Source organism: Mustela nivalis, assembly GCF_964662115.1.
Source record: "Mustela nivalis genome assembly, chromosome: 19".
Classification (NCBI taxonomy): domain Eukaryota; kingdom Metazoa; phylum Chordata; class Mammalia; order Carnivora; family Mustelidae; genus Mustela; species Mustela nivalis.
Window position 1 is genome coordinate 25,367,141 of NC_139038.1, and position 20,752 is coordinate 25,387,892.

The 20,752-nt window shown below is 44.0% G+C and overlaps 1 protein-coding gene across 4 annotated transcripts in view; it reads left to right on the forward strand.

Annotated features, from left to right (window-relative positions):
- TMC7 (transmembrane channel like 7) overlaps positions 1 to 20,752 on the forward strand; it is a 53,311-nt gene that overhangs the window by 21,387 nt on the left and 11,172 nt on the right. For all 4 annotated transcript variants that reach the window (XM_082714020.1, XM_082714022.1, XM_082714021.1 and 1 more), the window contains exons 5-12: positions 1,396 to 1,478; positions 8,783 to 8,928; positions 10,668 to 10,815; positions 12,019 to 12,192; positions 13,173 to 13,330; positions 17,152 to 17,269; positions 17,600 to 17,697; positions 18,749 to 18,935. In XM_082714020.1, coding sequence (XP_082570146.1) covers positions 1,396 to 1,478; positions 8,783 to 8,928; positions 10,668 to 10,815; positions 12,019 to 12,192; positions 13,173 to 13,330; positions 17,152 to 17,269; positions 17,600 to 17,697; positions 18,749 to 18,935 — 1,112 coding nt within the window. The remainder of the gene's footprint in view (positions 1 to 1,395; positions 1,479 to 8,782; positions 8,929 to 10,667; positions 10,816 to 12,018; positions 12,193 to 13,172; positions 13,331 to 17,151; positions 17,270 to 17,599; positions 17,698 to 18,748; positions 18,936 to 20,752) is intronic.

Consider the following 20,752-nt stretch of genomic DNA (forward strand, 5'->3'; position numbering starts at 1 on the left):
GAAATTGTGATTTGTAGGTCCTCCCACTGTGGGGAGAGAATAGTTTCTGTCCCATTGGTATTGTACTTGGCCATGTGGCTGATTTTGTCCAGTGGAGTATTCGCTTGAAATGGCTTGTGTGGTTGGCTTGCCTATGAGAAGAACATTGCCCAGATAACCATTGCCTCAGCCTGAGCCCCAGAATGAAGTCATATGGTGCAGACCTGAGCCCCTGTGGAAGCCTGGGTTCCATCCTAGCTCAGCCTGCATCAACTCAATGAACTCAAGTTGCAGCTCCATGAATGAGAAAATAAATGTTTGGTATGTTCAGTCACTGAGACTTGGTTCTTTGTTACGAAGCAATAGCTCACTGATACAGGGAAATGAGCCGTTGATGAATGAGCCGTTCAAGGATAAGGTAGTGTCATTAAAATTGACATTCAGATAATTTCTTAGTTATTTGCGCATATGTAAATGAATAGGTTGTTTTAATGAAGCTGTGTGTTTATTTACATACACGTACAGGTCTTTTTTTTTTTTTTTAAGATTTTATTTGTTTATTTGACAGAGAGAGAGATCACAAGTAGACAGAGAGGCAGGCAGAGAGAGAGGAGGAAGCAACCACCTTGCTGAACAGAAAGCCCAAAGCAGGGCTCCATCTCAAGACCGTGAGATCATGACCTGAGCCGAAGGCAGAGGCTTAACCCACTGAGCCACCCAGTCGCCCCAAGATCTTTTTAAAATTGGTTTTCCTTCACCTGGATTGTTTCCATGCTACTTTTTCTTAATTAAAAAAATTGTTTATTAAAAAAATTGATTGTCCAGGGGCGCCTGGGTGGCTCAGTGGGTTAAGCCGCTGCCTTCGGCTCAGGTCATGATCTCAGAGTCCTGGGATCGAGTCCCACATCGGGCTCTCTGCTCAGCAGGGTGCCTGCTTCCTCCTCTCTCTCTGCCTGCCTCTCTGCCTACTTGTGATCTCTCTCTGTCAAATAAATAAATAAAATCTTAAAAAAAAAAAATTGATTGTCCATACAGTGGAATCACAATGATTGTGATCACAATCGCAATCGCAGTGATTCCACTGTATGTAATGTGCACTGTATGTAAGTGGACCTACATACAAAGTATATAGAAAAAAATATGTACAAATAGTATATACAAAGTATATAGAAAAAAGTATATAGGAAAAAACATATATCAATAGGTGTGTAGGGAGAGGAGAAAATGGTGCTATACTTGGTATATTGGGGTTTGCACTACAAATAGAAAACCACAAATTCACAAACATCCAAACATGATTATATGTGACATCTCTAAAGGAACATACATGTACAAGCCTATATATACAACTTATGATAGACACGTTGTGGAAACTGTAAAGCTCTTTTCCACTGATCTTGTTTTTGTTTTTTACAGATGTTCAGTGCACCATATATCCAATAAGTAGCTCTGGACTCATATACTTTTATAGTTATGTCATAGACTTGCTCTCTGGTACGGTAAGTATTTAACATAATTCTGTATTTGGACCCTCAATAGACTGAAAGTAGGTTATTTTATTTTTTATTTTTTTAATTTTTAAAAAAGATTTTATTTATTCATTTATTTGACAGAGAGATCACAAGTAGGCAGAGAGGCAGGCAGAGAGAGAGAGGAGGAAGCAGGCTCCCCACCAAGAAAAGAGCCTGACGTTGGGCTCAATCCCAGGACCCTGAGATCATGACCTGAGCTGAAGGCAGAGGCTTAACCCACTGAGCCACCCAGGCACCCTGAAAGTAGGTTATTTTAAAGATCAGATTCCTGATTGTCTGCAGTGAGAGCCAGGCACAGGATTTGACACAAATATGAGTAAAAGAAACAGGATTTGCAGGGACTTCATCAGCAATGATAATGGTCCCCTACCCATGGCTAGAACATAGAGAAAACAGGCTTTGTCACTTTCAGCCACTGGCCATTCCCTAGTCCCAGCCCCCTTTGGATTGACTTGTAACAAAATACTGAGTCTCCCCCAAAGACAGAAGTATAAGTGAAAATCCCCCCAGATAGAATCTATTTAATTTCTCAGACACTGTAAAACCTTACATGGTAGGGTCCCAGACCACCCCGCTGAAAGCCACACCTCTTCCTCCCGGTAGTCACACACAGAGAGATGCATCAGACATATATATGCTCGTGTGTGTGTGTGCACACCACATGCGTACATGTCCATATACATTCCCCCAAATCCAAAGTAACCCCAGTTTGTTAAAGCCTTGCTCTGAAGTGGAACTAAGTTTATCCTTCCTATCGTAGTTCCAAGAGTTGTTGTTTTTTTTTTATCTTCTTCTAAAAATTGATTTTTTGTGTGTGCATCCATTTGTATATTCCTCTTTTTTTTCAGGAAATAAGGTTGTAGCTATGAAAAGTGGCCGTGTCTGCCTTCTAGACCGGTTTTCCCTCAACCTCAGCACTGCTGATGTTTGGGAACCAACACTGCTTTGTTGTGGGGGCCTTTCCTTTACACGGTAGGAAGTTCAGTGTCCTTGACCTCTGTTCACTAGATGCCCGTAGCAGCCACAGTTGTGACAAATCAAAAATGTCTCCAGGGGTGCCTGGGTGGCTCAGTGGGTTAAGCGGCTGCCTTTGGCTCAGGTCATGATCCCAGGGTCCTGGAATCAAGTCCCACATTGGGCTCTCTGCTCGCAAGGGAGCCTGCCTCCCTCTCTCTCTCTCTGCCTTCTGCTCTGCTTACTTGTGCTCTCTATCTGTCAAATAAATAAAATCTTTAAAAAAAAAAAAAAAACCCACCACCACTCCTTTTGAGGGGCACCTAGCTGGCTCGGTGGGGAGAGCATGTAACTCTTGATCCCAGGGCAAGAAGTTTGAGCCCCATGGGAGGTACAGAGCCTATTTTAAAAAAAAAAAAAAAAAAAAAAAAAAAGAGGAAGAAGAACCACTCCTTTAGATTTAAAAAAAAATACAAATATATAAAATAAATCTTTGGGGTGCCTGGGTGGCTCAGTGGGTTAAAGCCTCTGCCTTTGGCTCAGGTCATGGTCCCAGGGTCCTGGGATCGAGCCCCACATAGGGCTTTCTGCTCTGCAGGGAGCCTGCTTCCTCCTCTCTCTCTCTCTGCCTGCCTCTCTGCCTACTTGTGATTTCTGTCTGTCAAATGAATAAAGTAAAAAAATCTTAAAAAATAAAATAAAATAAATCTTTCTGAAAGTTACTGGTCTTAAAATGCCATGTCATTGAGCGTCCACTTTTTGAAACGTAAAAAGCTTTGAGTCTGTCCACTGCATTTGATTTTGAAAAAGCAGTTTTTACATCTCTGAGCTCATATTTTCCTTGGAGCAATGAGAAGGGACTGTTAGGTGATTATTAAAATGTCCACCATGCAAAAGATGAAATGGAATCAGCTGTCTAAAACATGTAAGGAAGAAAGAAATTCAGGGACTAACCCAAGGTCACTAGTGAAAGCAAAGTGGGATTGGAGTCCCAGAACTACTGTTGAGCCTGTTTGTGCAGATGACGTTCCACAAGAGAAGTTTCTCTTTGTGGATCTCCACACAGTATAACCTCCTTCCTTATAGGAAAAATTGTAGGACCCTTGATAGATGCACTTAATCAATGTTCCATAGACTGTATGTGATGACAGAAGAGTTGGTCAGAGAGGTTAAACACTGGCTTGTCGGGGCGCCTGGGTGGCTCATTTGGCTAAGGTCTGCCTTTGGCTCAGGTTATGATCCTGGGGTTGTGAAACCAAGTCCCACATCAGGCTCCCTGCTCAGCTTCTCCGTGTCCTTCCCCACTGCCTGCTCTCTGTCCCGCCTGCTCTCTTCTGGAGCGTGCTCTCTCGCGCTCTCATGAATGAATGAATGAATGAATGAATCTTTAGACACTGGCTTGTCTTTTCTGAAAACAATTGAGCTCATAATCAAATCAGAAAGATTATTTTCCAGGCCCACTGGATCGTTGCCCTATCATATTTCATTATTTGGAGGGACATATCAATGACAGCCTGATATCAACCTGGGGCAATAGAAACAGGTTTCCTGTAGTTGGGCAAGTTTTTATGGCCTGTGTCCCCAGCCCTCAGAAAAATTAGGTGGAGTCTTCCTATTCCTACACTTTTCTCCTAAGAAAAAAATAAAAACCACTTTAATATTCAATATAAGAATATATGGTTATCATAAAAAATATTTATGAGGGGCGCCTGGGTGGCTCAGTGGGTTAAGCCTCTGCCTTCGGCTCGGGTCATGATCCCAGGGTCCTGGGATGGAGCCCCACATCAGGCTCTCTGTTCAGCAGGAAGCCTGCTTCCCGCCCCCCCCCCCACCTCTCTGCCTGCCTGTCTGCCTACTTATGATCTCTGTCTACAAATAAAATAAATAAAATCATTTAAAAAATTTATGAATTTAAGAATTTATTGAATGAAAGATCAAAATACCTCTCCCCAGAGGCCATACTGGCTCATAGCCTTCTCGACCTTTCTCGTGTACTTACTTCTTATGGTGTTGCTTCATATTTTATAATATGGCTTTTTCATGGTCTTGCAAGTCCTCTGTTGCTTTCATGTTACCCCTTTATAAACAACACTATACTGAACATCTCTGTACTATGTATATACTATTTCTACTTTCTCGATATACTGTCTTTCCACTCTCCTAGAATTTTCCCACTGTCAAAGGAGACGTGTGGTGTGTTCAGTTATTTCCACCCTAAGGAGTCAGGAACTTTTCTGTTCTATATTTTCACATAGGGCACCTTTGGGTTTTTTTGGTTTGGTTTGGTTTTGGTAACAGCTTTATTGAGATAATTCACATAGCATACAGTTCTCTCATTTAAAGTGTACAATTCAATTTTCTTTTAGTGTATAGGTGCTGTCACCACCTGTCAATCTTAGAATAATTCCATTGCCTTAAAATAATTCCATCGCCTTTTACATATCACCTACCAGTCCTTCTAACCGGCCCTAAGCAACCATGAATCTACTTTCTGTCTACGAAATGCTTGTTCCGGACATTTCATCAACACTGAATCCTCTAGTACATGGTCTTTTATCTCAGGCTGCTTTCACTTAGCAAGTTTTTAAGGTTCATCCATGTGTGACATCGTATCAATCTTTCATTACTTGTTCTGGCAGAAAAAGATTCCATTGTGCAGATATACTGCATTTTGTTTGTCCATTCATGACGGACATTTGGGTGGTTTACACCTTTTTGGCTATTATGAATAATGCTGCTTATGGACGTTCATGGGTGAGGTTTTTGTTGGGGACAGATCTTTTTAATTCTTCAGGGTATATATCTAGGAGTGGAATCCTAGGTCAGATGGTGACCCCTTGTATAACTTTTTGAGGAATTGCCCAACTTCTCCCAAGTGGTGGCACCATTTTACATTCTCACCTGCAGTGTGTGAGGGTTCTGATGTCTCCAACATTCTTGTCAATACTTGGTATTTACTTGACTTTTTGATTATAGCCAGTGTAGTTTGTATGAAGTGGAGCATCTTTGTGGTTTTGATTTGCATTTCCCTAATGAGTAATGGGGTTGAGCATCTATCTTTTCATGTGTTTATTGACCATTATGTACCTTCTTTTAAAGATTTTATTTTTTTATTGAGAGAAAGAGCCCTCATATAAATGGGGGAGCGGCCTAGGGAGAGGAAGAGAGAGTCTCAAGCAGATTCTGTGCTAAGCGTGGAGCCCAACGTAGGGCTCGATCTCACCACCCTGAGATCGCGACCTGAGCAGGAATCAAGAGTCAGACACTTAAGCGACTGAGCCACCCAGGCACCCCCATGGTGTATCTTCTTTGAATAAATGTCTATTTGGATCCTCTTTCCATTTTTTTTAAAAGATTTTATTTATTTATTTGACAGAGACACAGAGAGAGCAGGAACACAAGCAGGGGGAGTGGGAGAGGGAGAAGTAGGCTTCCTGCTGAGCAGAGAGCCCGATGTGGGGCTCAATCCCAGAACTCTGGAATCATGACCTGAGCTGAAGGCAGATGCTTAACAACTGAGCCACCCAGGTGCCCCCTGTTCCCATTTTTATTTTTATTTATTTATTTTTAAAGATTTTATTTATTTATTTATTTGACAGAGAGAGAGAGAGATCACAAGTAGGCAGAGACGCAGGCAGAGAGAGAGAGAGAGAGAGAGAGAGAGAGAGAAGGAAGCAGGCTCCCCAATGAGCAGAGATCCCGACGTGGGTCTCGATCCCAGGACCCTGGGATCATGACCTGATCCGAAGGCGGAGGCTTTAACCCACTGAGCCACCCAGGCGCCCCCCCTTCCCATTTTTAAACTGGATTATGTCCTTTTATTGTTGAGTTTTAAGAGTTTTTTTTTTTTTTAAAGATTCTATTTTAAAGTAATTTCTACATCCAGGTGGGGCTCAAACTTAAAACCTCAAGATCAAGAGTTGCATGTTCTACCAACTGAGCAAGCCAGGCACCCAAGAGTTCTTTATATATTGTAGATACAAGTGCCTAATCAAATACATGATTTACAAGTATTTTCTTCTATTCTCTGGATTGTCTTTACAGATTTTTTATTGTGTCCTTGGAAGCACAAAAGTTTTTATTTTTTTAATTTATTTAACTTAATTAATTAATTTATTTGATAGAGATAGACACAGCGAGAGAGGGAATACAGCAGGGGGAGAAGGAGAGGGAGAAGCAGGCTTCCCGCTGAGCGGAAGCCCAATGTGGGGCTTTCTCCTGGGACCCTGGGATCATGGCCTGAGCAGAAGGCATATGCTTAATGACTGAGCCACCCATGCACCCCATAAAATTTGTAATTTTTTTTTTAAGATTTGATTTATTTATTTGACAGAGTGATAGAGAGAGAGCACAAGTAGGCAGAGCAGGAGGCAGAGGGAGGGGGAGAAGCAGGCCTCCTGCTGAGCAGGGAGCCTGATGCAAGGCTCCATTCTAGGACACTGGGATCACAACCTGAGCCAAAGGCAGATGGTCAACTGACTAAGCCACACATGCACCCCCAAATCTGTAATTTTGATGAAGTCCTTTTTATTTTCCTTTCATTGCTTGGGCTTTTGGTGCTCATTATCTAAGATTTCATGAACAAATTTAAAGTCATAAAGACTTTGGTCCTCTGTTTTCTTCTAAGAGTTTTCTAGTTTTGGCTCTTGCATTTAAGTCTTTGATCCATAAGTTAATTCTGACATATGGGATAAAGTAGGGGTTCAACTTTTCTTTCTTTTTTTTTTTTTTAAATTTATTTATTTGAGAGAGAGAGAGAGCATGAGGAGAAGGGGGGTCAGAGGGAGAAGCAGACTCCCTGCCAAGCAGGGAGCCTGATGCGGGACTCGATCCCAGGACTCCAGGATTGATCTTTCTTTCTTTCTTTCTTTCTTTCTTTCTTTCTTTCTTTCTCTCTCATGTGCTATCCAGCTGTCTCAGCACCATTTCTTCTTTTTTTTTAATTGTGTTATGTTAGTCACTATAAAATACATCATTAGTTTTTGATGTGGTGTTCCAAGATTCATGGTTTATGTACAACACCAGCAGCACCATTTCAGACAGGCAGGCAGAGAGAGAGAAAGGGAAGCAGGCTCCCTGCTGAGCAGAGAGCCTGATGCAGGGCTCAATCCCAGGACCCTGGGATTATGACATGAGCCAAAGGCAGAGGCTTTAACCCACTAAGCCACCCAGGTGCCCCCTTTTTCAAGTTTGTTTTGGCTATTCCAGGTCCCTTGCAGTTTCACGTTCATTTTAGGATTAGCTAGTAAATTTCTACAAAGAAAACACCAGGGATTCTGATAGGTTTGTGTTGAATCTGTAGATGAGTTTGGAGATTGCTGTGAATTTCCTGGTCCATGAACATGGTATGCTTTCCATTTACTTAGATCTTAATTTTTTTTAAAGATTTTATTTCTTTGAGAGAGAGGGAGAGACAGGGAGAGGAGCAGGAGGAGAAGGACAAGCAGACTCCATGCTGAACACAGAGCCACATGCAGGGCTCAATCTCATGACCCTGAGATCATGACCTGAGCTGAAATTAAGAGTCTAACCATCCAGGTGCCCCTTTAATTTTAAGATCTTTAATTTTTTTTTAAGATTTTATATATTTCTTTGACAGAGGGACAACAAGAAAGGGAACACAAGCAAGGGGAGTGGGAGAGGGAGAAGCAGGCTTCCAGCTGAGCAGGGAGCCCAGCACAGGGCTTCATCCCAGGACTCTAGGACCACGACCTGAGCCGAAGGCAGATGCTTAACAGCTGAGCCACCCAGGCGCCCCTAGATTTTTAATATTTTATGCAATGTTTTCTAGTCTTAACCATGTAAGATTTATACTTCATTTGTTAAATCTATTCCTAAGTATGTTACCCTTTCTGCTGCTGTTGCACATGGAATTATTTTCTTAATTTCATTTTTGGATCATACACCTCTGTATTTTTTTTTTTAAACTTCATTTTTTATTTGACAGAGATATCACAAGTAGACAGAGAGGCAGGCAGAGAGAGATGGGGGGAAGCAGGCTCCCCGCTGAGCAGAGAGTCTGATGTGGGGCTCTCTCCCAGGACTCTGAGATCATGAACTGAGCTGAAGGCAGAGGCTTAACCCACTGAGCCACCCAGGCACCCCACCTCTGTATTTTTAATGCTTGGGGTTTTATCAATGCTTTGTTCCCCAGACACTAGCTGAGCAGTCCTTATAACTGTAGGATTGTTCCAGTGTCTGGGAATTCAGGGATGAACTATGACACTAAAACGTGGGTTCCTTGAGGCAGAGATGGTCTCCCAGTTCCCTGCAGTGAACATAACCAGTGTGACCTCATGCCTTTGGCTTTGTTTCAGGGTTTCTTGGAGGAGACCTGCCTCTTTTATGGACATTACACCATTGATGGAGTGAAATTTCACAACTTCACCTATGATCTGCCCCTGGCTTATTTATTAAGCACAATTGCCTACCTGGCCCTGAGCCTTCTTTGGATAGTAAAAAGGTAAAATTTATCAGGCCATTGTGTTCTTTTGGAATTACTGTTGATGGTTGAGTTTATTCGCGGTCTGGGAGCCATTGCCCAAAGGATGAGCAGAGTTCAGAGTCCCATTCCAGGGATATGGGAAAAAAAGTTTGTGAGTATGTTGTATGCCAAGGAGACTTAGAGGTAACAGAGGCAAGATTTGGTAGCTGGAACAGCACTCAAATCATCATTGCTCACGTTTGCCAGCACTGTAATGTAACCTTATCTCTGATCTAGTATGGTTGCTAATCAGGTCTTTTTTGGGTTGTAAATGGCAGAAATCCAACTCTGACAAACTGGGTGAAAGGGAAGGATATGGTTATGTCTTCCAAACAACCAAAAGCAAGGGTTCTCTCATCTCTGGTGATTCTTCTGGTGGTGGCTTGCTTGCTTGCTTGCTTGCTTTCCTTTTTTTTTTTTTTTTAAAGATTTTATTTATTTGAAAGAGAGAGAGAGAGATCACAAGTAGGCAGAGAGGCAGGCGGGGGGTGCGGGGAGGAGGCTCCCCGCTGAGCAGAGCGCCCAACTCGGGGCTGTATCCCAGGACCCTGAGACCATGAGACCATGACCACCAGAGCCGAAAGCAGAGGCTTAACCCACTGAGCCCCCCAGGCGCCCCTGGTGGTGGCTTTCTTATGTGGACTCCGAAGGTCACAGGTTCAGAAATCCTTTTTAAGAGGCTTCTTGGCCCTTCACTCAGATACCCAACTCTGACCCTTTAACTAAAGGCAGTGGGTCCAGATGGTATGAGAACCTCACATTTTCCACGGTAGACAGGTGCTTCAGTGGGAGATGCCAGTTCCCAAGAAGTGAATAGCAAGGAATATTAATTAAAAATTTAAACTTTTAATTTAAATTTTAGTTAGTTAAATGAATTAAAATTACAAAGTGTGCAGCAGTGTGGCATCTGACCTGAACGGGTGCTTGCTCTCTAAATATTGGGTTATTTTATGATTTAAGTAATCGATTCATTCATTTCTAGTGGTCGTATTACAGTCCAGACATTCCAGATATAAATGTGGCAAGACCACCCATTACCTGCCCTCAAGGAGTTTAAAATGTAGTCAAGTTAACGGGCTACAAGCAGTAAACCCATAATAATTGCCTATTAGGGTCATTGCCATGAAGAAAATAGACTAAGTAGACTAAGCTGAAGTGGGGTCAGAAGTTTGTGAGTTTTGTTTTTTTTTTTTTTTAAAGAGTTATTTATTTATTTATTTGACAGACAGAGGTTACAAGTAGGCAGAGAGGCAGGCAGAGAGAGAGGAGGCAGCAGGCTCCCTGCTGAGCAGAGAGCCCGATGCAGGGCTCGATCCCAGGACCCTGGGATCATGACCTGAGCCAAAGGCAGAGGCTTTAACCCACTGAGCCACCTAGGTGCCCTGTTTGTGAGTTTTTAGAAAGGAAAAAAAGCCATGGTAGTCGCAGCAGCATGGCCGTATGGGAGGAAGGATGGCATAGTGCAGGATCTCTAGGCTGTGGTCAAGGGTTTGGATTTTATTCCAACTATGAGAGAAGCCCTTGGATAAATGAGATTCTTTATCACAACTAGCTACCTGGTTAGCTGCCCCATATACGTGGCATGGTCCAAAACTTGTCCCCGTGAAAATGAGTGGAAAACACAGCCATGCGTAACTTTATGTTGGCAGCAAAGCCAATCCACAGGTCCGTGTTTCACTGTTGTTCTTCTAAGAAGGGTCATCGTCTTTTGGGGTCAGGTCGGTGGAAGGATTCAAAATCAACCTGATCCGGAGTGAGGAGCACTTCCAGAGTTACTGCAACAAGATCTTTGCCGGCTGGGACTTCTGCATCACCAACCGCAGCATGGCAGACCTGAAGCACAGTAGCCTGCGGTATGAGCTCCGAGTGAGTGCTGCTGGGTTTTTCTCTCAGCCGGTTCCTTGCCAGTGAAGTCACGCCTGGGAAAGCTATGGGGGTTGCACCTGGCAGAGAACCTGGGTGAAGGCCAAGCTCTCTTTAGTGCTTAGCAAGCTGCCCTTGTGTTATCTTCCAGAACTTTCCATGGAGAACCACCTCCGGGGTTTGATCACCTTCACTGAAGGTTGGTGGAAGGGGGTGATGTTTGCCCTCCTTCCCCACCACCTTCTAGTGCTATTTTTCCACCTGATGAGAACCTGTCATGCATCCCTTACACCAGGAGAAACAGAACTAGACAAGGTGGAGTGGGGAGCATATGAAAAATACAAGAGAATTTCCAGATTCTTAAGGGGAGAAAGAGGAGCAAACAGTATCTTGGACAAACCCACCAAAAAATAGGAGGAGGGGATGATCATAACAAAAGCTTAATAAAGGGAGATGGAAGGAATCAAATCAAATGTGTGATTTTTTTTTTTAAGATTTTATTTATTTATTTGTAAGAGAGAGAGAGTGACAGCGAGCACAGGCAGACGGAGTGGAAGGCAGAGTCAGAGGGAGAAGCAGGCTCCCTGCGGAGCAAGGAGCCCGATGTGGGACTCGATCCCAGGACGCTGGGATCATGACCTGAGCTGAAGGCAGCTGCTTAACCAAATGAGCCACCCAGGCATCCCAAATGTATGATTTGTTCAAAGGAATGACACATACTAGAGTTAAGTAGTGCCAGGAATAGGTTTTGCTTATGTGTTCACAGTTACTGTGAAGTCTAAGTGCAATCTTTTTATTTATTTATATTTTTTAAGATTTTATTTATTGGAAAGGAGCATGAGTGGGGGCGGAGGCAGAGGGAGAGGGAGAGGCAGGCTCCCTGCTGAGCAGGAAGACCTACATGAGGCTAGATCTCAGGATCCTGAGATCCTGACCTGAGTCAAAGGTAGATGCTCAACCAAGCCACCCAGGTGCCTCTAACTGCAAGTCATAGATAGGAGATTCTACCTTGACTTAGGCCTTAGTAAACATGAAAGCTGGTTGGGCTTGGTCTGGGAAGATATCTGGGCAGACGTGAACATTTAAAGAAGGTCTTAACCCTTTAAGGGTTAAGATGGATGGATGGACCATGATGATGAATTCCAGGTTCTACCCCTGAGTATCCCTTCCCCTCGTGCTCACAGATGAGTTTTCTTTGACCCTCAGGCAGATCTCGAGGAAGAAAGAATTCGGCAGAAGATAGCAGAAAGGACATCAGAAGAGACCATACGGATTTACTCTCTGAGACTGTTTTTGAACTGTATCGTTCTTGCCGTTTTAGCCGCATGCTTTTACGCAATCTATAGAGCGACAATATTCTCACAAGAGCACATGAAAAAAGTGAGTACTCTGTGAAAGTCAGTTTAACTGTTACCCTGGTTGGACATTAGGTGTGTCAAGTGTGTTACCAGCCTCTGACGTAGAGACCATCATCATTTCTGTTTTATATGTAAGGATCTAAGTTCGACTGTTCAGACAGAGAACTAAACATCAGAGGTAACCAATTTCTACTTTTTTTTTTTTTTGAAGATTTTATTTATTTATTTGAGAGAGAGAGAGATAGCGAGCGAGAGAGAGAGCATGAGCAGGGGGAAGGGGGAGAAGCAGGCTCCTTGCTGAGCAGGGCACCCGAGGAAGGGCTTGATTCCACACCCTAGGATCACAACCTGAGTCGAAGGCACACCCTTTAACCCACTGAGCCATCCAGTAGCCCCCAATTTCCACTTTTTTTTTTTTTTAAGATTTTATTTATTTATTTGACAGAGAGAGAGAGAGAGAGATCACAAGTAGGCAGAGAGATAGGGGGAAGCAGGTTCCCCACTGAGCAGAGAGCCTGATGCGGGCCTCCATCCCAGGACCCTGAGATCATGACCTGAGCCGAAGGCAGAGGCTCAACCTGAGCCACTCGGGCACCCCCCTCCTTTTTTTTTTTTTTTTTAACAGAGAGAGAGAGAGAGAGGGATAAAGGAAGAAGGAGAGAGAGACTCCCAAGCAGGCTCCATGCTCAGTGCGTAGCCAGACATGGGGCTTGATCTCACGACCTTGAGATCATTCCTTGAGCCAAAATCAAGAGTCAGACACTTAAGCCACTGAGTGACCCAAGGACCCCAGAAAATGGCTTATGTTTAGGGGCCAAGCTGAATGACATATATGTTTTGTTATTTAAATATATATAGCAGAGTTCTTTTTTTCTTATCTGGTTCTATTGACATAGTTGACATATAACATAAAATGTATAGCATAATGACTTGATGTCCGTGTAGTTAGTTCTTTCAAGGTCATTTCGTATGTGATACAACTTCCCTTTGTTATCTTCATAGGAAATTGACAAGATGGTTTTTGGAGAGAACCTTTTGATATTGTACCTGCCTTCTATTGTGATCACGCTGGCCAATTTTATCACCCCAATGATCTTTGCCAAGATCATCCACTATGAGGATTATTCTCCAGGCTTTGAGATCCGGCTGACAATCCTTAGGTAATGCCTAGACATGCCAAGCAGGTCACCACTTGCCCATGGCAGACCTTGTTAATCACTTGCGGCCCCTTTTCCTGCTAACCCAAGAATGCTCGACAACCTTCAGACAGCCCACATGAATGAATCAGAGTTTGCCCATGCAGTGAAATCTCTTTGACTTAAGCATGTACTCAGTGGTATTATATTTTTGGTTCACGTATTAGCACATCGACAGCTGAGGGCGTAAGGTGGGGCCCTGGGATTGCTCAGAAGATGTTAGGAATGACAGTATGCCAGCAGGGAAATGAGGAAATGAGACAGCAAAGGGAAGGCAGCTGATAAAGCGTATCTTATTGGGGCTGTTGGCAGCCGGGGCTCGGCCCTACCAGGAAACTGGGTGTTTGGGTGGGATATAGATTATATCTATATAGTGAGTTCCTACCCACCAAGGTGTCTGTCCTGTACTTCATAAGGGTGGCCGGCTCCCGGAGGCGTCAACTCCCCATGCTCCCACCTCGCTAGCCCCCGTGCATGGGTCTTGGGAGGAGAGGGGAGGAGACTTACAAGTGCATTGACCAGGAACCTGCGGCATCTGCTGGGATAGTAAGGCCGAGAAAGTGTTGCCAGGTCACTGACTGGGTGTACGGTAGCTGACTGCTTATAATTTGTTGGACTGTCTCTTCTCATTCGAAATAAACACTCAGTTTCTTAAAGAGAAAAAAAGAGGGGCACCTGGGTGGCTCAGTTGTTAAGTGTCTGCCTTCAGCTCAGGTCATGATCCCGGTGTCCTGGGATCGAGCCCCGTGTTGGGCTCCCTGCTCAGCAGGAAGCCTGCTTCTCTCTCTCCCATTCCCCCTGCTTGTGTTCCTTCTCTCTCTCTCTCTTTCTCTCTCTCTGTCAAATAAATGAATAAATAAATAAAATCTTTCAAAAAAAAAAAAGAAAAGAAAAAGAAAGGACAGCTGTAAAGCAGGGTCTAGGGAGCTAACACAAGTTAAGTTTAGAGGACCAGCTGGGGACTGTGTGAAATAGAGTGTTTCATGCCTCAGATGGCATTTGTATTTTTTTAAAAAACTTTATTTTGGAAAATTCCAAACAGAAATGGAAGGTATAATAAGCCTCCGTATGCCCATCACTTATTTTGTTTTGTTTTTAAATTGTAGTAGAACTTCTTTATTTATTTATTTTTTAAATTAAATTTATTTATTTTCAGCATAACAGTATTCATTATTTTTTCACCACACCCAGTGCTCCATGCAATCCGTGCCCTCTATAATACCCACCAGCTGGTACCCCAACCTCCCACCCCCCCACCACTTCAAACCCCTCAGATTGTTTTTCAGAGTCCATAGTCTTTCATGATTCACCTCCCCTTCCAATTTCCCTCAACTCCCTTCTCCTCTCTAACTCCCCTTGTCCTCCATGCTATTTGTTATGCTCCACAAATAAGTGAAACCATATGATAATTGACTCTCTTTGCTTGACTTATTTCACTCAGCATCATCTCTTCCAGTCCCGTCCATGTTGCTACAAAAGTTGGGTATTCATCCTTTCTGATGGAGGCATAATACTCCATGGTGTATATGGACCACATCTTCCTTATCCATTCATCCGTTGAAGGGCATCTTGGTTCTTTCCACAGTTTGGTGACCGTGGCCATTGCTGCTATAAACATTGGGGTACAGATGGCCCTTCTTTTCACGACATCTGTATCTTTGGGGTAAATACCCAGGAGTGCATTGCAGGTGTTGGAGGGGATGTGGAGAAAGGGGAACCCTCTTACACTGTTGGTGGGAATGCAGGTTGGTGCAGCCTCTTTGGAGAACAGTGTGGAGATTCCTCAAGAAATTAAAAATAGAACTTCCATCACTTAGTTTTGATCATTACCAACCATTTGCGGATCTTGTTTCATCTGTCCCCGCCCCCAACTTTAGCTGGATTATTTTAAGCAAATCTTTTTTCACCTTTATCCCCCCTTAACAGACCATCATCACACCTCATAAAATTAAGTCAGTTCCCAATGAAGTTGCAAAGGACTTTCCAGTATTAGTTGGTTCAAAGCAGGATCCAGACAAAGGCCACATGCTACGTTTGGTGGTTATGTCTCTTAAGCCCCCTTTACTCTTTTAAGATCCCCTACCCCTTTCATTAGGCCATGGATTTGTGGAAGAAATGAACATTTGTCCTGTAGCATGTCCCCTCGTGTGGATTTAATTCATTGTTTCTTTGTGTTCTGCATTCTGTTGCCCACAGTTGCTATAAACTACAGTGTAGATTCTGACTTTTTATTCGATTCCATCTTTAGTTATGGACCCCTCCTGAGTGGTGCTGGTTCCTTGAATTCCAGCAGGAGGAATAGGCTGTCAGGTGGCATGCTACGTAATGAGAAGAATGAGCAGATGTGTGGCTTTGCTTTTCCCCCCACTTTTTCATATTTCATTTTTTTTAATAGCCCAACAATAGAAAAACACCTTTCAAAAAAGTTAGCTCACTCTGCCCTCCTGTCTCGAATCCTGCTTCCCAAGAGAGCCCTCATCTGTGGGTTTCCTGGTGTTTACTCGCCCATTTTATGTTCTTTGAGAAACAAGATCATATATAAGTGACACTCCGTAACATGCTTTTTCCCCTTCTCAGTATATCAGACGTCACTCAAAGCTCATACTTAAAAGATTCCATTAGTTCCCTTCAGCAATGCATCATGTTCTGTAGTGTGGCTATAACATCATGGGTTCAGGAATTCCCAGCTTTCTCATTGTTTTTTCCCTTACCGTTTAAAAAAAATTGTAGCAAAATATGTATATAACATAAAATTACCATTTTAGACATTTTTTATTTATTTATTTTCCATCTTTTTATCATTTTTTTTTTTTGCTTTTTAGATTTTGTTTATTTATTTGACAGACAGATCACACAAGTAGGCAGAGAGGCAGGCCGGGTTTGGGCAGGGGGGAAGCTGCCTCCCTGTTGAGAGAGCTGGCTCCCACAGGGAGCCCGACGTGGGGCTCGACCCCAGGACCCCAAGACCACAACCTGAGCCAAAGGCAGAGGCCTAAACCACTGAGCCACCAGGTGCCCCTTCATTTTAGACATTTTTAAAAAAAGATTTTGTTTTTATGTAATCTCCTCACCCAGTATGCGACTAGAACTCACAACCTTGAGACTACATGCTCCTCTGAATGTGCCACCCAGGTGCCCCCATTGTAGACAGTAAAAAAAAAATACTTAGGGTGCTGAGTGTCTGCCTTCCACTCAGCTCATGATCCCACTCCTGGGATCCAGCCCTGCATCGGGCACCTTGCTCAACAGGGAGCTTGCTTCTCCCTCTCCCACAGCCTGCTGCTCCCCTTGCTTTGCTCTATTGCTCCCTCTCACCTCTTCTCTCTCAAATAAATAAAATCTTTAAAAAATTAAAATTAAAATTAAAAATTTAAAAAAAATTCAAATTTATTTATTTATTTATAGTGCATGCACAAGCGGGAGAGGGGCAGAGGGAGAAAGAGAGAGAATTTCAAGCAGACTCCATGCTGAGCACGGAGCGTGATATGGGACTTGATCCCAGGACCCTGAGATCATAAATCAACAGTCAGACACTTACTTAACTGACTAAACCACCCAGGTGCCCCTAGACATTTGTAAGTGTACAGTCCTGTGGCATTAAGTACATTCCCCATGCTGTGCCACCAGCGCTGCTATCCATTTCTAGAATGTTCTCAGAATCCCAAACAGAAACTGTCTGATTATTTGTGGGTTTGGTTTGAAGGTTTTCTGCTCTCTAGCCTTAGTTCCAGGTAGCCAGCCTGCCCTGAGGCCTCTTCCCCTACCCTTCCCCCCCCCCCCCGCAGGTGTGTCTTTATGCGACTGGCTACCATCTGTGTGCTGGTGTTCACCCTGGGCTCCAAGATTACATCCTGTGATAACTACGCCTGTGAGCTGTGTGGCTACAACCAGAAACTCTACCCGGTGAGCCTGCAGGGATGGGGGCGTCCTGCAGGGGGCGGTAATTGGCAGGGGGGAGGTGTATGACAGGCTCAAAGTCAAGAGAACAGCCCTCAAAGCTATGGGTTTGAATCCCACCTGATCTGCTTTCCTGCTGTGTAGCCGAGTCTCACACAGCAGGCCCTTCTGTAGCTTGAACACCAGAGTGTGTGCTGCATCTCGGAGGAGCGTCAGCGGATGGCCTCCAGAGGCAGCAGAATCTGAGGGTGGACAGGGCTATTGGAAGGAGTGTGAGAACCTGGCTTTCTCTGCCCCATGTTGGGCCTCATTTTCTCTTGATCTCTTTGGTTTCAGTGCTGGGAGACCCAGGTTGGGCAGGAAATGTACAAGCTGATGATCTTTGACCTCATCATCATCTTGGCTGTGACGCTTTTTGTGGATTTTCCCAGAAAGTAAGTATGAGGGGTACCCCTCTGATTTCCGCCTACCCCTTCCAGTCCTTTTCATATCCCCAGTGGAGGCTCCCATCACAGCTGCTCTTCAGTTCACAGAAATCACTGACAACCATCCAAAGACTTACAGTTGCCTTTAGGCCATTGACCCCATAGTCCATTAGGTGCCCCCTTGAAAGGCTATGCTTCCCATGGAGATGGCTTCTGGCCATCAGCACAGCTACTGTCAGGGGAGACCCTCCAGGTTCACGCCCCAGCACTGCCACTTGCTGGTCATGTGACCTTGGGCAAGTTATTTATGCTTCGTGCTGACTGTGCCACCCAGGAGACTCTATTTTTCATTATTTTTTTATTTTTTATTTTTTTTTTTTAAGATTTTATTTATTTATTTGACAGAGAGAAATCACAAGTGGGCAGAGAGGCAGAGAGAGAGAGAGGAGGAAGCAGGCTCCCCGCTGAGCAGAGAGCCCGATGCGGGACTCGATCCCAGGACCCCGAGATCATGACCCGAGCCGAAGGCAGCGGCTTAACCCACTGAGCCACCCAGGCGCCCCTATTTTTTTATATTTTGAGAGAGAGTTGGGGGTTGGTGACAGGAGGGGCAGAGGGAGAGAATGTAGGATTCCGAGAAGTGGCAAGCTAGGTGGTAGGGTTCTCATAAGCCATTTTCTGTGTGAATGCACGTTACTGTTTGGGCTGAGTGGCAAACGAGCATAGCGACTGCCTGTGTCATCCGTTGTCACCACAACCTGGTGAAGTACGTTGGGTTAAAATTCCCCCACATTCCCAATGAGGAAAATGAACCTTGTCTAACTCATCTGGCCCCCTGGGACCAGGGGCCTGAGATTAACACACACAGTCACTCACTGTAGAGTGCCACATATCAGCAAAGACACTGGAGACAACCTAAATGCCCATCAGGAGGGGCTACCCTGACAAATTATAAGGCATGAGAAATGTGTGTAGAAACAGCCTTGATAGGGTAGATGTGGTTCTGTGGTCATGGCAGGCACTGGCAGTCCAGGTGACATATTGTCCCGTTCGTGTCCAGGCTCCTGGTGACCTACTGTTCTTCTTGGAAGCTGATTCAGTGCTGGGGACAACAGGAATTCGCCATTCCCGATAATGTCCTGGGGATCGTCTATGGGCAGACCATTTGCTGGATTGGAGCTTTTTTCTCACCGCTTCTCCCTGCCATTGCAACCTTGAAGTTCATTATCATCTTTTATGTGAAAGAGGTAAGGAGAGCAGGGGTAGGGGGAGCTCCTATTCTGGACTATTCTTGATCTCCCAAGGCATTCAGCAGGTTGTGTGTCTACAGCACCCCCCCCACACATCCCATCAGACTTATCAAAATTACATCCCTTATTTGGTGTGTATTTTTATTCTGGAAAAAAGACTTGGGATGGATTTCTACATCTTTATAATTTTGAGAGTTTTGTTAAGACTTTCTTTTGCCCCTATGATTTAAATGTTGTTTTTGTAAGTATCTGTCTAAAGAGGGGAGCCACAATTGAGCCATCCAGTGGGCAGTGGCATATTTTGGTGATGTTTCACAAAACATCTATTAAATTAAGTTTTATCATTTTCCATTTGGATGTTGGAGCCGATATATTTATTTTCAGGTCTCAAGTATTTGTGTCACTCCTCAAATGGCTCACAGGCCCCAAGCATTGTGGCTGAATTAAGTGCTTATTGGGTAGAGTGCTCTGTGAATGACTAATTGATCTGGGCTTATTAACTGAGCTGTTGTTATTATTATTATTGAGGCAATATATGCTCACTATTAAATTATAGACAGGCGTGCCTGGGTGGCATAGTCAATTGAGCATTGGTTTCGGCTCAGGTCCTGATCTCAGGGTCATGAGATCGAGCCCCGCATCGGGCTCCAGACTCAGTATAGTCTACTTAAGATTCTCTCTGTCTCTCCTTCTGCCCCTGCCCGCACACCCCAGGCGCTCTCTCTCAAAACAAATAAATAAATCTTAAAAAAAAAAAACCTTTATAAACTATATACAGACATGTATACAGTAACTTTCAACCCTTCTTCTGGAGTTGCCCTCTGTTAACAGGCCCCACGCTTGCTTATTACCTATTATGCCAAGCCCTAAGGATTCAGAAATGGAGGTACTAATAATAGCATTAATAATAATGACAGGGCGCCTGGATGGCTCAGTGGGTTAAGCCACTGCCTTCAGCTCAGGTCATGATCTCAGGGTCCTGGGATCGAGTCCCGCATCGGGCTCTCTGCTCAGCAGGGAGCCTGCTTCCTCCTCTCTCTCTCTCTGCCTGCCTCTCTGCCTACTTGTGATCTCTCTGTCAAATAAATAAATAAAATCTTTAAAAAAAATAAATAATGATAGTAAAAACAGTTGTAAGAATACCATGTGCCCCCACTCTGCTGAACACTTTACACAGGTCATCATGGAATGCTTACACTCATCTTTTGATTTTACAAATCAGAAAGCTGAAGTTCAGAGAGGTTAAGTAAGTAGCCCCAGGTCACACAGCTTACAAGTGACTCCAGATTTACTTCACTCGAGGGCCTAAGCTATTTAATCCTTAGGTAAGCAGCACCTTGAATTGGGCTGTATTTCCAACCCAGATGTTTTGGCCTTTGAAGAATGTTCTGGTGCTTTCATGTGGAAACTTGAGTTGGTTGAAAGCACCAAAGGAGAGATAGATGTCAGAAAACTTAGAACTTTTTCCTTTCCCTGAAAATATTGGTCACCCAGTGCTTTTCTGGTGTGTGGCTTAGTAAAGACATGTGGGGGTAATAGAGTAGGTCATGGGCACTGGGCTGAATTGTGACACCATAAGCCAGACCAGCCAGCCACCCCTGAATAGGACACCAGGGGTCCCTGGCGCTTATTGCTGTCCAGCTCACAAGATTTTCTGGCTACTGCTGAGGTAAGAGCAGCTTGAGGCCCCCTCCCAGTAACGTAGTCTCTAAAAATATTAAGGAAAAATTGTATGCCTATAAATGTACCCGTCACTCCTTTCCATTTGATGTTTCCACAAGTCTTTTTCACCTTGGTAGAAAATTTGCTTTTAT